The 15,100-nt window shown below is 38.7% G+C and overlaps 1 protein-coding gene across 6 annotated transcripts in view; it reads right to left on the bottom strand.

Annotated features, from left to right (window-relative positions):
- Positions 1-15,100, bottom strand: part of NOL4 (nucleolar protein 4) — a 255,887-nt gene that overhangs the window by 37,440 nt on the left and 203,347 nt on the right. For all 6 annotated transcript variants that reach the window (XM_073331285.1, XM_073331283.1, XM_073331284.1 and 3 more), the window contains one exon: positions 7,455-7,568. In XM_073331285.1, the coding sequence (XP_073187386.1) occupies positions 7,455-7,568 (114 nt within the window). The remainder of the gene's footprint in view (positions 1-7,454; positions 7,569-15,100) is intronic.

The following is a 15,100-nucleotide window of genomic DNA, read 5'->3' as shown; positions in this document are numbered from 1 at the left end:
TGCAGAACTTACATCCACTCTGCAGCATGCATTTGTATCAAGCGGCTCTATTCAGGCTGCTGCTATGACAACTATCCAGAGGCAAATGTCAGGTCAGCTCCCAGCATATGTGTCTAGGCCATAATTGCTTTGTCAGAAACCTAATAGTCATCTACTTCTACTCCTCTAGCAGCTAAAAGCAATACTGTTAAAATTACTAAATGAAGCAAAAATTTTTACCCCTCCACCGTCTTCTATAGCATTCAGATCTGTAAATTTGTTTCTATTTTGCCAAAAACTGGAATGGAGGGGAAGAGGGGGGCAGAGGTTAGTTTTTTAAAGTCTCCACATCTTTGCCAATTTATCTTTCATTTGTGTTACTCTGTACAGCGTAGACCTGGGATCTTCAAGCATATACCTCCTCTGGGTGCTGGATATTATCTTTTAGTACCTTGGAGCATTACTAGTCGGTAATCTGTGTGGCTACAAATCACATTATGTAAAGTCATAGGGCTCTTTCGGATGGAAAGGTGGTTCCTTTTTTCAAAATGTGTGTAACCATTACAATAAAGCACACTATAACCTGCCATACTCAAGAGGCAATGAAAAGGCTGAATAATTAACAAAGTTATTTTTTAATTTCAGAAACTGATGATTTCCACGGGGTTCAGAAATGTAACGTGAAAGACCATGTTAATGTTGTGACTAAATCAGAACTAGATTTAACACTTAGATAAATAGATCCTCCTTTGGTACTTGAAGAAATAATGAAACTAGAGACAGATATGGAGAGATTAACACTGAGTTGTTTTTAAGCTATCTCAAATGTATGATCCCATATCAAGAATTAAAGAAAATTTGAATATAACTGCTTTCTTCACTGGAAGAGAAATTGTCTCCCACGCACATATGGAGACATACACATATTCTGACAGTTTCATCGTACTACTGCACATTTGCCTTACAGGCAATAATAAATAATAGTTGAATTAAATCAAACTCAACTAATTTGGACTTCTGGCTTTTGCACGACAATTATTATTATGGTGTTTCCGTGCAGGGAATATATGATGACATCAGCTGTGGCTGGCTAGGAAGCGGTCTCATTTTTATTACTCAGAACAGGTCTCTGGAATCAAAAGGAAGCTGTACCCTTTATATTTACTTTTTTAAAGAGAGGAAATCTATAAAAGTCTACTTCTTAATTTGTATATTCTGTACAATATTTCAGCTCAGCACTCTCCGAAAAGTCGGCTAATTTAAAAATCACAGCTCTTCAGTCATAATGAAACTAAAATGACAAAATGATTTCTCATGAAATAACGAATGCTTGCTGGTCTAATATCAGGTTGAAAATTAAAAGTAGTGACTATTATAGTGGGCTAAATCCTTGGGTGTGGCAACGGAGCGCCCAGTGTAGTTTGGGGATGAATGGGGTGCAAAGGGGAAGTTAAAACACCTTTGTATTCCCCTGATCCTGGGCTGTCTATGTGCTGGACCTGCCTTCTGGCATAATGGATAAAGATCTGATGGTAGCCTGTCTTTACACACTAACGCCGACCCCAGAGTGGGAAACTGAATCCAAACCATTGTGCTGGTTCTACACCCCAAGATCCCCCTGTGCTAAGGTGCTCCTTCCTATGGCTGGGTACATTGACTTGAAGGTCACTTTGCATGAGCGACACACAGCAACCTGAATCCAGGGAACAATCTGGTCTGCTATCTTCAGAAATAGGTATGAATATTATTCACACACATAATAATGTTTGTGTAATGGGACAGATCCTTATCTGATATACATCAATGGAGCTCCAGTGAAGTCAGCTGAGCTACATCAATTTACACCAGTTGAAGATCTTGCCAAATATGGATATTTGTATAGAAAGAGACCCATACACTCATCCAGACATACATGTGACAAGTTAGACTAGAGCTCACATACTGAAGGAGCTGTTTTAATCTGCTGTCTTTCTCTTTCCACCTTTCCCCACCCCGCTCCCCTACCTTGAGCCCAGATACTCTTTTGGTGGCAAGTTTCCTCTCACCTTTTTGCCTCATTTAAAAACAAGCAGTATTTTGTTATACATAAAACCTACAACGTAAGCAAGTGGGAAACCAGTAAGAATTAATTCTAAATATAATAGAGAAAAAAGGTGCATAATGTTATGTACAACGTTTGTGTCCAAAGAAAAATAAAGATGATTTTTTCCAGTATTGTTCTATTTCCTTATTTTCCTGTTTGAAATCAATCTTCTCCTCACTCTCTCTTATAAAAAGGAAGGGTCGGTGCAAATTAGTGACCAAGAGAGAGAGGAAGGGAAAAAATCTCTTTCTTTTTCATTCTTCCACAGTTTGTTCCACAGAACCTTCCCTGAAAGTCAAGAACATCCCCATATTTTGGGAGATTCATCAGAGGCCCAAGGCTCCCTGCTGGCAGCTCCTAGAAATCTGGTTAGCCCTCTCTGCTTTGGATGGAGAGGATCCTGTGGCCAAACCCTAGGTCTCTTTTCTCACTGGGAACCACATACCAAAGTTGCCCCTGGGTGGCCTTTATGGAGGCGTGGGTTGGTGTGGTGAAGACCACGCCATACCTCTACCATGAGCCCAACCCTTGACCTGCTAAAATGATGCAAAGTCAGAAATTGCTAAGATTTTAGATCACACAGCAGCGCTACCAGGCCTATGGCTGAAACTCCAGCTACGTGGCCCAGGATTCCACAGCAGACACCTGCCCTCAGAAACCCCTTAGGGGGTTCCATAGTGAGGCATAGGTGCTGGAACTAGAGGAGAAGTCACACTCCCTGCCTTGAAGTAGTAACAACCACCCAAATACATGGCTTCCGCCTTCAGCACCCCCACTAGAAAAATTGTTCCAGCACCATTGCAGTGAGGAGGTAAACGCCCACAAAAGTTCATGCTGCCATAGTCATCACACTTTCTCTGAAGATTGCCAGTGTGCTTAGTGAGGAGTCAATTTGTTCCACAGTTTATTCCCGATCAGTCTAATCAACCTAATCCTAACTAAGTTCCTAACATGAAGCATACAATAAAAGCTATTGTCACTGCCACGTACCTATTCACCATATACAATATATGTATACAAATGTGTTTTTATTCTGTCTGTGCTAAGTTTCATTCAAAACTCTCCATTTCACAACATGCTAGACCCTACAACTCAGTGTAACTACTTTGCACTGATTTCACCACAGGTGCAATAGGGCCCGTAAGCCAGTTTAATACTGACTCAGGGAAGATCACCCCATTGGTAAACATGATCCTTCAGGGGCACAGAGGATCTGATAATGCCATATTCCTTCCCTGCTGCAAAAGAAGAAGATAAAAAGGGCCTCACTGACTTTCAGCTGTAGTTTTGGTCCCTTATGCCCATTTGCAGTCAACATAAATTAGAGAAGCCCTCAGAACATAGGCTGGAAGCAACTCCATCCAAAATCCAGGCCAGGGGTCTGATCCCGAATGGAGTTGAGGCAGGACCAGGTAGTGTAAAGGTGAGGTCTGTACCGCTTTTGCACACCACCTCCTGACCTGGGCTTCGGGCAGATCAGCTAGACCCCACCACCTTGTCCATAATCTTTTTTTCTTGGAGCAGTTACCAGTGTACGGTGGGATAAAGCCATGTAGTTACAAAATATAAACAATAACTCCTGGATGACTAACACAAATTGAAGTGACAATACTCTGAAGTCAGATAATATTCATCTTATATGTAAATCCTCTGCACTTATTCAGGTTTCAGGCCAACCACCTGAGCCTAACCTCAAGGTAATCTAGATACATTCAAGTTAAAAAGAACAGTTGGGTAACATCTAACACAGTCAGACAGCTAAGCATTATAGCCCAAGCTATCATGACCTAGTAAACATGTTTGTATTACTTGCAGGAAACAACTACACAACTGACAATGCTTTATATTACATATTCAAACATTATGGAAAGATGCTGGTCTCTCCATAGGTAAGGTTGAAGTTAGTTTCTCATTATGAGCCTGATTTTAATAAATCACATATTTTGAAAATAGATTACTTCCCTAAGGGCCAGTTTTTACTACCTTATTTTCAAAAATTTGATTTTTACATGGAGGGCATTAGAGCTTCAGTCTAGCAAAGCATGTAAGTAGTCACAATGGCTTCTCCCACACTTCATGTTAAGCACAGGCTTGAGTGCTCTTCTGGATCAGGGCCAAATTTATCATTGTATTTGTCAGAATACAGCAAGGAAGTTGCTCATAAAATGCAATATTTGTCACCGTCACACAAAAGAGTACACAAAGAGAGCTTGCATCTTTACAGTACCTTTTAGGCACTATTGGGGATTTTTTTTCTTCCTGGTGGATACAATGTTACATGTGGATAATATAATAAAGCACTTAACCTCAAATGCTTTATCTTTTATATTTGTTGCCTTCTCTTTTAATAACTGGGAGTGAAAGTAATTAGTACCATCAACAATTCTGTTTGTCTTTAATAAACATTAAACAACTAAAAACAATTTGGGGTTACCTTTGATTTGACTTTTGCATTAGATCTTTTCATTGACTCAAACCGTTGTTGGGCTGATTATTCATCAAAACTGTTGTTGAAATTAACACCATTTACCAAATCATTTTTAAAATACTTGTCTTGGGAGGTAAAATATTTTAAAGCCTCAAACTCCTATTTGAGATCTGTATGTAACACACTCCAACAGCCTGTTATGGGACACGCTGTGCCTGAGGGGACATCAGGGTCAGAGAGAACAGAGGTCAAGAAGTCACCACCACATATGCCAAGTGTAGGGGCCAGGCACAATCCCAGTCCTTGTGTTCAGGGAGTGCAAGGATTCTGTAATTCTAGCATCAACAGTGGTAGACTCCCTAAAGTATGTGGGGAGACGCAAGGAAGTGGAGGTGGGTCCATGCAGTGGGAAATGAATGCTGCAGAACTTGAAAGGGTTTATCACCAACTGCACAACCCCTTCACTCTGAGAGGCAATATATCTGCCTCAGGCAGTTTTCAGCATAGATGGATACAAGTTTTCTGCATAGCAGGATTTATATATTGTAACTATGGCTAAGATTTTCTTAGGAGTCTAAGGGAGTTAAGTACCTAACTCCCTTTGGTTTGCAATGGAATCTGGTTGACTAACTCCCTGAGGCTCCTTTGAAAATCCCATCCTATATATTATATGTATAATATATAGGTCTATATAGATATAGATACATAGACTATTTACAGGCTATATTCTAAAAGAGCTGGCAGCAGGGATGCTTATTACACCTTGCTTCGCAGGACAGTCGGACTCCTTTGGACGATAAGTGGTGGTATCAGTACTGAGCTCCATTGGGTTTGCACAAGTGGAGCAGAGTTTTAATTCAAGGCTCCTAAGGCCTGACGCATTGAAGGGAGCTGCTGAATGAGCATGCTTATCAGACACTCTTAGCTTCCTGCCAGGACTACTCAATTTCTGTGCTATGCTAGGGTCCTCCTGGCATGACTGATGACATAGTTGTTTTTCACCACAGCAACCTCATCCCCCTACAGGTTCCACTACTGGGATCTCTGCCAGAGCCTATGCTTGCGTAAACAGGCATAAGACTCAAGTAAATCTGCCCACGTATTTCAGAAACACACCGTGAAACTTTAGAATGGAAAATTATAGTTATGACGTTGCTGTAATTACTTACAATTGTCTCCATAGTGCCCCGAGCCCCTATTGCCAAAAAGAGTGAGGAAGGTGCAAGGATCAAGAATCCAACATATCTTCTGTGCAGGCAGCTTTGTGATCTTAACATGAACTTTTTAATTAAAAAGATTAATTGGGAGTTTTCATTGCTTCAGATTATGCATTTTAGAAGTAAAAATTAAAAGAAGTTACTTTTACATGCATCCGATGAAGTGAGCTGTAGCTCACGAAAGCTTATTCTCAAATAAATTGGTTAGTCTCTAAGGTGCCACAGGTACTCCTTTTCTTTTTGCAAATAGAGACTAACATGGCTGTTACTCTGAAAGAAGTTACTGTAAGTGCTACCAAAACCTGCAGGTGAAAGGAATTATCCAAATCCAGAAAATGCCTTAATAGTACTCAGTTAGGCTACCTCCTATAGTTTTGAAGTGTTTCTATTTAAGTCAATCTTTCACATTCTGGAGAGAATCCCAAGGGTTCTATTTTTCTTCACTGTCAATCTCTTTGTCACCCTGATTTGGCCTGACACCATCTTTGTGATCAGGTAGGAATGGTCAGGACAACTCTCCCTTTGGAGACTATCAATGCGACCAAAGTAACTGCTGTTAATATAACATTTTCCCTCTTCTCTCTGAGCTAAGCACATTTGTTCTGTGGTTCTGTTGCTTCCCAGACAGCAAATGACAGAACATAAAAAACTTCAAAATCTATATGAGAACAGCCCCTAAACTAACCAGCACTTATTAGATGTTTTATATACCTGTAACTAGTAGACCTTAAGGTGTATCCATAACGTTAATTGAAATGTCACAAAAGACAAAATATCAGCAAAAAGACATAGCAATATACATTTCCAGACTCTTAGCTATCAGCATTCAAAGGATAATCCTAAGCATCAACTGTTCCAAGAAAGGCTGTGAAGGAAGGCTACAGAAAGTAGATAAAGGCAAAACGTCCATCCCTTTGGAAAAGTGTATGCAAAGAAAAAGTTTATCAACCATGAGTTTAAGTCAAGTTTCAATACAGTTGTGATGTTTTTGGGCTTTTACTTTACAATATCATCAGATAAAATAAAAAACATGTATTTTCTGAAATAAAAAGGTCCGACATTCACCATGATCCTGGAGCAATTAAAAAAGCAAAATTTAAGACTGGATATCACTTTGATTTTAAGTTGGAAAGGAAGCATGTTTCCAGCAAATAAAATGCAAACAGTTACAACTCTAACATACAGTATACTAGATACTGAATAATGTAAGAATAAAATAAGATAAATATTGATATGAATTTTAAAAGACTGATTTACAAGACAACTGATAGTACAGTAGTTTGGGAAATATCTCAGTAACCTTTCTACTAAAAACAAATAGGTCTTTTCACCCTTCATTATATTTATAAATTCACACACAGAGAAAGATTATACATATATAAATAATATAAAGTATAATTATATAATTGTATATACATATATATTTTATGCCTGCACTGTACATTATGTATATTATTTGTATATATAATATACACACATACAGTACATAACGTACACAACTATTACACACAGATGTATGATAATCTCTTTATCCATCCATTCACACTAGATATGCTCAACACATTTCTAAATACCTACACAAGGCATTTTCATGTATTTATTTAAAACATAAAATCTATAGACATTTAATTATTTTTGCTAACAGTAAATATAAGAGATGTACCACCCCTCTGTGTGATACTCTATGTAAATTACTCTCACTCCATTAATTATAAATATGGATGTGGTAGACCCCAAACAACAGTACCTGCTGTCTATCCAACCGCATTCTTTTTGCAGCATTTCTGCTTTCACTCTCACAGGCTGAAGCCAGGATACTCTCTGCTACTGCTGAAGTAAGGTGTGAGGGAATAGGTCGTGACTAAGAAAGAGAAAAAAAAAACAAAAAAATGATTACTAGGATAATAACCAGACCAAACATAACCTGCTGTTTCCTTATTGGAGCACACAAAACTATCACATAGGCTGGAGGATCCATTCATTGAAATGTAATTTATATCAACAAAAAGTGGAAATGGAAATTGTAAAGATGAAAAATGAAAACTAGTTAGAAGTTAAAGCTCCAGTTGATCCACACAGATCCATCAAAAGCACTTTCTTTTCCCACAGCTCTATTGTCCATTGTATTTAGTCTGGCTCATTAGGCTACATTTTGAACAGACAGCGGCATATTCTCTGTGTTCCAGCAGCACCCAGGCTGTCTGATTCTTGCTAAGAAAATGTTTCATCCTGTACAGCATATGACAGAGATGAGCAGTGTTTTTAAACTCGTTAAAAAAAAAAAGAAAAGAAAAGAAAAAAGACAGGCTTGAAACATCACTCAAACGTAGCAGATTGTCAGAACATTTCAGAGCAGTCCATATGTAATGTCATGAACATTTACATTTCTTGCTGCAATATGACTGATGATATTAAAATGATTTTTTAAAAATCTATATGTATTTTGACATAGTAACATATGTCAGGCCTCTATCAATTTACGTAGCTTTCAAGGTTCCAGCTAAATTCTGAAACGCTCACATTACTAGTTTTACAACATTTACGTATTTTAGGTCTAAGCTGCATGTAAATCAAGTGAATCCTACAGTCTTATTAGCTCTACAGTTGGCTGTGAATGCAATAAAACGTTCTATAACAATTAAATAAGGACAATCACAGACTATTTGCATTCCTTTCTCTGTAATGATATGCAAAAATCATTTCACTGAAAGATGAAGCTCATAATGAATATCTCAACCTGTTTTCTTAATTAAGCTACACACAAAGATAGATCAGAAATTTCAAGAAAATAAGCCAAATGAGGATGATGTAATACACATTGTTATGGACACAAGCACATTTTAGTGGGCTAAAATATATTGAACCAGATCCTCAGCTTGTATAAGTTCTTATAGCTCCCTTTCCTGCTGATTAAATGGCCCAACATTTATTCTCTAGAGAATTTCATCAAATTTTAGTCAACAGAATAAATATGTACCCGCTAATGAAATACCACTGAGTATCAGAAACATACATTTTAAAGCATTTTCCAAACAAACTCAGAACAGGTTCTTTGAATTGGCACAGCTGACTTCATATTAAGAACAATATACCAAAATTATGAGCAACATGTTACCAAGACTTCATTTTTAACCAATAGAACACATCTTATTTCTCAGCTTTGGCTAACTGTATTTTAACATGTAGTATCAATTTAATATATGATATTGTACCTCCCGTAATGGGTGGAATATAGCCTAACTTGCAGAGGGATGGAATGAGTGAACATATAGGTCTTTTCCATCTCTAAATACTACAGACTTGATTCTCCCCACACTTACACCAGAGTAAATCAAGAGTAAAATCAGTGGTGTTCCTCTGGTATAAAACAAATGTAAATAAGAGACAAAGTAGGTGTTGTGATCCTATAATAGAATATACATTCTGCCATGTCAGTGCAAAAGTCAAGTTCAAGAACTTGTTTTTCAACATAAACAATGAGTTCTCACACATGTAAGAGGAAAATTGAGTTTAAGACGAGACTTGTGTGTCTGATATTAAATCCTGGTGTCATTAACAATCAAAAAACTTTAATATTTCAACACAAGTAGATGTGTTCCTCTGAGTTCTAGAGCAGGAGCGGGCAAACTTTTTGGCCCGAGAGCCACTTTGGGGTGCGAAACTGTATGGAGGGCCGGGTAGGGAAGGCTGTGCCCCCCAAACAGCCTGCCCCCATCCACCCCCCCACCACTCCTTGTCCCCTGACTGCCCCAGCCCCTAACCGTGCACCCCCAGGACCCAACCCCCATCCAACTCCCCCTGCTCCCTATCCCTGTCCCCTGACTGCCCTCACCTCTATCCACACCCCCGCCCCCTGAAAGGCCCCCCGGGTCTCCCACACCTATCCAAGCCCCCCAACCCCTATGCACATCTCTGCCCGCTGACAGGCCCCCTGGGACCCCACCCCCATCCAACCCCACCTGCTACCAGTCTCCAGACTGTCCCAACCCCTATCCACACCTCCGCCGCCTGACAAGCCCCTCGGGACTCCCACGCCTTTCCAACCACCCCGTTCCCCCCCGACCATCTCCCCCAACCTCCGCCCCATCCAACCACCTCCTGCTCTCTGTCCCCTGACTGCCCTCCCGGGACCTCCTACCCAACCTCCCACCACCACCACTTCCCCCTTACCATGCTGCTCAGAGCGGCAGGACCTCGCAGCCCCACTGCCCGCATGGCGGTGTAGCTGTGGGGGAGGGGCCGGGGGCTAGCCTCCCCGGCCAGGAGCTCAAGGGCGGGCAGGATGGTCCTGCAGGCCTGATGTGGCCCGCGGGCCATAGTTTGCCCACCTCTGTTCTAGAGCAAGGCAGTAGCCTTATTAGAAAGGGATGTTTTCGCTGATGAGCTATTGCACTAATTTAGTCTTCTAGAGTTGCTAGATTATTCAGAATGCATCATTGCTTAACTTCGCCATGCTATTTTCATGCTGTGTCCCCTTATGTATTAGGTGGCAGTCTCACTATTAATACCATTGTTTTATAAACTCCTCAAGGTACACTGACTATGGAGTCTGCCAGATGATACGGAAACAGTCACACCATGGCAAACCTGATTTCCAGAGTACAAGAAGCAAGAGCATATATCTAGCAAATTCCTACAGGTCAAATCTTTAGTTAGAGCACAAACAAAACATACCTCTATGTGGAGACCTATGGGCAGATAAATGGGCCAGAAAATTACATGTCCAACCAGATATTAAAATGACTCCAAATCCTTCCAGATTACGTTCCCATAAAAGAAACATAGGTTCACCAAAACATCTGTAAAACAACGTTTTGGCCACCAGTAATATCAAGCAGTCAAGTGATCTTCACAGACCCAGAAAGTGGCAATAATTTCTATCACCTAAAATACAGAACCTAATATTTAGCATCTGGAGAGTCAGAGGAGACTTTTTTTTAATCGGAAAACAGGGTGGGTCCTGGGGGAGTAGAAAGGGAACATCTACTTCTTGCAAGATGTGCTATAAATCCCCTGTCTTTTATCCTGGTTGCTATGGATGACTCTTGGTACACTAGTGTAAAGGACAAACTGGGGGAAACTTATCAGGAAAATTCAGCGTAAGCCTGAATCATCTGAGAAACAAAAATATTATAAAAATATTTTATTCATTATCCATTTTATTCATTTATCCTCTCATTCAGGAAGCTGTTCAGGAGGTTAATTTAGGTTCAGATTCTGCTGATTTTACTCAGGTTGAGTAGTATCTTACTTTGGGATTGATTCAATGGCAGCATCAAACCCTTTGTTACCGATAGAACATACTTAGCATTGCTGTTTCATATATAATAACTCTTTCCGACTCACAGCCAGGGCTTGGTTCTCTTTACACTCAACACTGGTTTAAATCAGGAAAAATTCCACGGGAGTTACACAAGTGGAGAATCGGGCCTCCAATCTTTTCTACACCAACATAGAGGACTCAAAGACCTATTTTGATTCTTGTGGTATCAAGACAGACAAATTGATTCAAAAATGACAAAGAAAATATAAGCTTTAGAACATGGAAGAGAGGCAAGTGAAAATCTCTGTATCCTCCTTTATTTATGTTTCAGTAATTTTATGATGAAGAGAGAACATTGATGGATAAAACTTGAAGAGGATCTTAAGAGCAGTTTGGTAGATAGACCCTTGAAAACTAGCATATACCTCTGTCCATCCCATGACATTTGTATTGGAAATCCCCATTTGTTCACTTGGAAAATGAAAATAGGCACTCATATAACTGAAACAATAGTAGTATTTTGCATGTGTATATACAATACAACCTTAGAGTTACGAACACTTTGGGAATGGAGGTTGTTTGTAACTCTGAAATGTCCGTAACTCTGAACAAAACATTCTGGCTGTTCTTTCAAAAGTTTACAACTGAACATTGACTTAATGCTGCTTTGAAACTTTACTATGCCAAAGAAAAATGCTACTTTTAACCATCTTAATTTAAATGAAACAAGCACAGAAACAGTTTCCTGACCTTGTCAAATCTTTTTTTTAAAATTTTTCCCTTTATATTTTTAATAGTTTATGTTTAACACACTACTGTTCTGTACAGTATTTGGGTTTTGGGTTATTTTTTTTTTTTCGTCCCTGCTGCCTGATTGCCTACTGCCAGTTCCAAAGAGGTGTGTGGTTGACCGGTCAGTTTGTAACTCTAGTGTTTGTAACTCTGAGGTTCTACTGTAGTGCCTTCCAGCTATACACCATTGAGGGCAACAGCCAACTTGTGCTGAGCATGTAACACAACAGAGGAAGTAAGGAAATTTTGGCCCAGGGCAAAAGGACTACCTATCTATCCTTACACAAAAGATCACAGGTTTGGGTCTTTGGCATCTACATAAAATGGATCTTGGGTTTTAAGGTCTTCTTCAAATGACTCACATACACTAAGCTTAATAAAACTCCATTTACCAATCTCAGAGAGATGAATAGCCACGTCCACCCCTGCAGCATTTGAACCTGTGGCTCCAGGGAATTCACACCTGATGCTTATACCACTAACGAATATTAAACAGAGAAAGTCAACAGGAATAATTTAATCTTTGTTTCTTCAATTGCAGAAAAGTCCCCAAATGTATCTTGCAGAAGGATTGAGAGTAGGGATGATACCTAGAAAAGTGTTGTTGATGGAACACTTGTGACCCACTTCTGTTTTTGGGGTAGCAGAAAAATGCTCCGTATCCCTGACTAATTAAATTGCCAATATGTTGCTTCATTTTCAGGTCACATTCTGCGCTAGTCGGAGGTAGCTTCAATACTGCTTCTGTCTAGACAATTATCTGTATTTAAAGAAATGACGATTTCACTATGTGAACACAAAACCATTGTACTGTATTAACCACGACTTTACGTAAGGTTTAAGGGGATGGCTATTTTGTCCAAATCAGAAGCAGAGGTAGGCACTAGCATGAAGATACTCGCTCACTATCCTTTCATAGTCATGCACCCCTACCATGCCTTTTGTAGAAATCTTACAAAATACTGGAAGCTATATTTGCAGATTTAATTGTACAAAATTAAATTAGCTGATGGCATTGCTCTGTAACATGGAGAGTCAAAGAACTATGGGTCTGATTTAAAATAATTTGAAGTCAAAGGAATATCTGCCTTTACTGTAATGGAATTTGGATCAGGCATTCAAAGATGGTAAATCAATAATCAACAGTATATTGAACTAATTAAGCATATTTACCTGTGAAAAAGCACTGCAAGGTGGTTGATTCTTTTACTGAATTGAAATTTGAATAGCTTGGTCGTGAATCACAAAAAAAATGGCTTACCTGTGTATCTGATCTGCTTGCTTAATATAACAGAGATTGTCATATTTCTTATTAGGGATATAATATAAATCTATTGTGCAAGTCACTCAAATATGAGATAGCCATAGTCTCAGTTTAAAGTGATGTACATAAACAGTATCTTCATGGAAAACATAAATATCCTTTTTGCCATATAAACACAAACCTCATATTTCTATATAAACTAAAAATAAGCTGTCATGTGTTAGGTTTAGGTATAGTTATTGGTGAAAGTCTGACAAAATGTAGATAATGATTTCCTGGAAGACATTTGTTTAAGCTGAAAAGGTCCAGATATCCCTTGTGGAGAAGTTTGCAATGGTACTGCACATATTCTAAACAGAGAGCTGTAGTCCATACGATTACTATTTTGGCACATTTCATGAGGCTAATATTAACTTAGAGCACAAATAAATGCCTACGTTTTCATACAGAAATTTGGTCTAAGTGCTCTAAGATTTATGTTTCACAAAGGTCTGAGTCAATTCATAAAAAAGCAGAGAGCTAACAATAAAGAATGGATGAGGCATGTGTGAACCCCCCTACTCCCCGCTGAAAAACTGAACTTTAGATCAGGATATTTGTACAGAAATACTCCCCAATATTTTAGGCCAATTAATATTGAAAACTAGACTCTCCAAATACTAGGTGACATTACTTGTAAACACAGACCTGCACACACTACTTTCTCTTTTGCTTACAGACACCTGTACAAATGTATGGATGGGAATGAACCTTAAATGTTACCTTAATACAAAAAGCATATGGGCTCAAAGTTTCAAAGGTATGTAGGCTCCTCAAGATGCAGACAGGTATCTACTCAGATTCTCAAAAGGGCCTAATTGTCTAACTTCCATTGATTTCCCACTAGGTGCCTGTCTGCATCTTTAGGCATGTAAATACCTTTGTCCCATAGTGTACCAATTGTACTTCAGCTCTTGTAATACACAGCTTAAGAATGGTTTAATACTAACACACGTTATTAGTCACAACTTTTTCACCGTAGTATATAAGATCCTCCACACATTTATATTAATATTTAGCACTTATATAACACTTTTCCTATGAAAATCTTTAACTGATTTACAAGAGAAAATAATAATCATCTTCAAATTACAGATTTTTAACAATTTTAATCATAAACTATAGAACTGGGCTATATTTACATTTTGTCTCATCTCACACTTTTTTCAGCCTACACAATACTATGATGTCAATTAAATAGAAAAATCTCAACCGTAAGAGTACTACATAACTTATACTCACCGACATCTTGTTAAAGAATTAAGATTGCAAAGGATTCTTGAGAAATGTATTGGGTTTTTTTCTGAAGCACTCACACACACTAGGAAGCATGCAATTCAAACCTAACACAATAGGCTTGTTTGAGCTTTATACTGTTTATAGATTGAAGTACAGTACTGCACTCTATTGGATGTACTGGTATAATTTTTATTTAGCACTAGCTCTTCGTAAAATATGAAGAATTTGATTGTCATTTTAATGCTTGCAGCACTGTAGTTTTCCTTGAACTTTCACATATTTTACTTATTCTTTCAGTCTACATAGATGCATTGATAAATATCCAATTCCAACATCTATTAGTGAACTAAAAGAAACAACTAGAAACAACTGGAAAAAGTAAAAAACCCAGGGGACTTTTGTGCATGCACTGTGGAGGTCAGGTTATTTTTCAGTTTTCAGAAGTATGTTTAATTGAATTATCATATATTGCCATTTGATTATGACAGTGTCTAAATTACAATGCCATATTCCCGTCTGCACATAATATTTTCAATATGTACTGGGAAAAGGCTCACTATATGCTCTTTGCTCCTCAGAACCCAGTTTGGTACCAATGTGCAGGAGTATGTGCTGTAGATCCTAGGAGTAGCTCAGATTTGCAGTACTTCCAGAACAAAAAGGAAGCAAAGTCCACTTAACATTTCAAAATGGTCTACATTGCCCCTTATGTCCCTTAAGCACTCCCTGCTCCAAGTCAGAGACGTCAAGCTGTAGTAACAACCACTTGGGATGTGTGTACAGAAAAGCATGAAGG

The sequence above is a fragment of the Lepidochelys kempii genome, chromosome 2 (assembly GCF_965140265.1).
Source record: "Lepidochelys kempii isolate rLepKem1 chromosome 2, rLepKem1.hap2, whole genome shotgun sequence".
NCBI lineage: Eukaryota > Metazoa > Chordata > Testudines > Cheloniidae > Lepidochelys > Lepidochelys kempii.
Note: the sequence above shows the minus strand (reverse complement) of the source record. Positions and strands in the feature narration are given on the sequence as shown.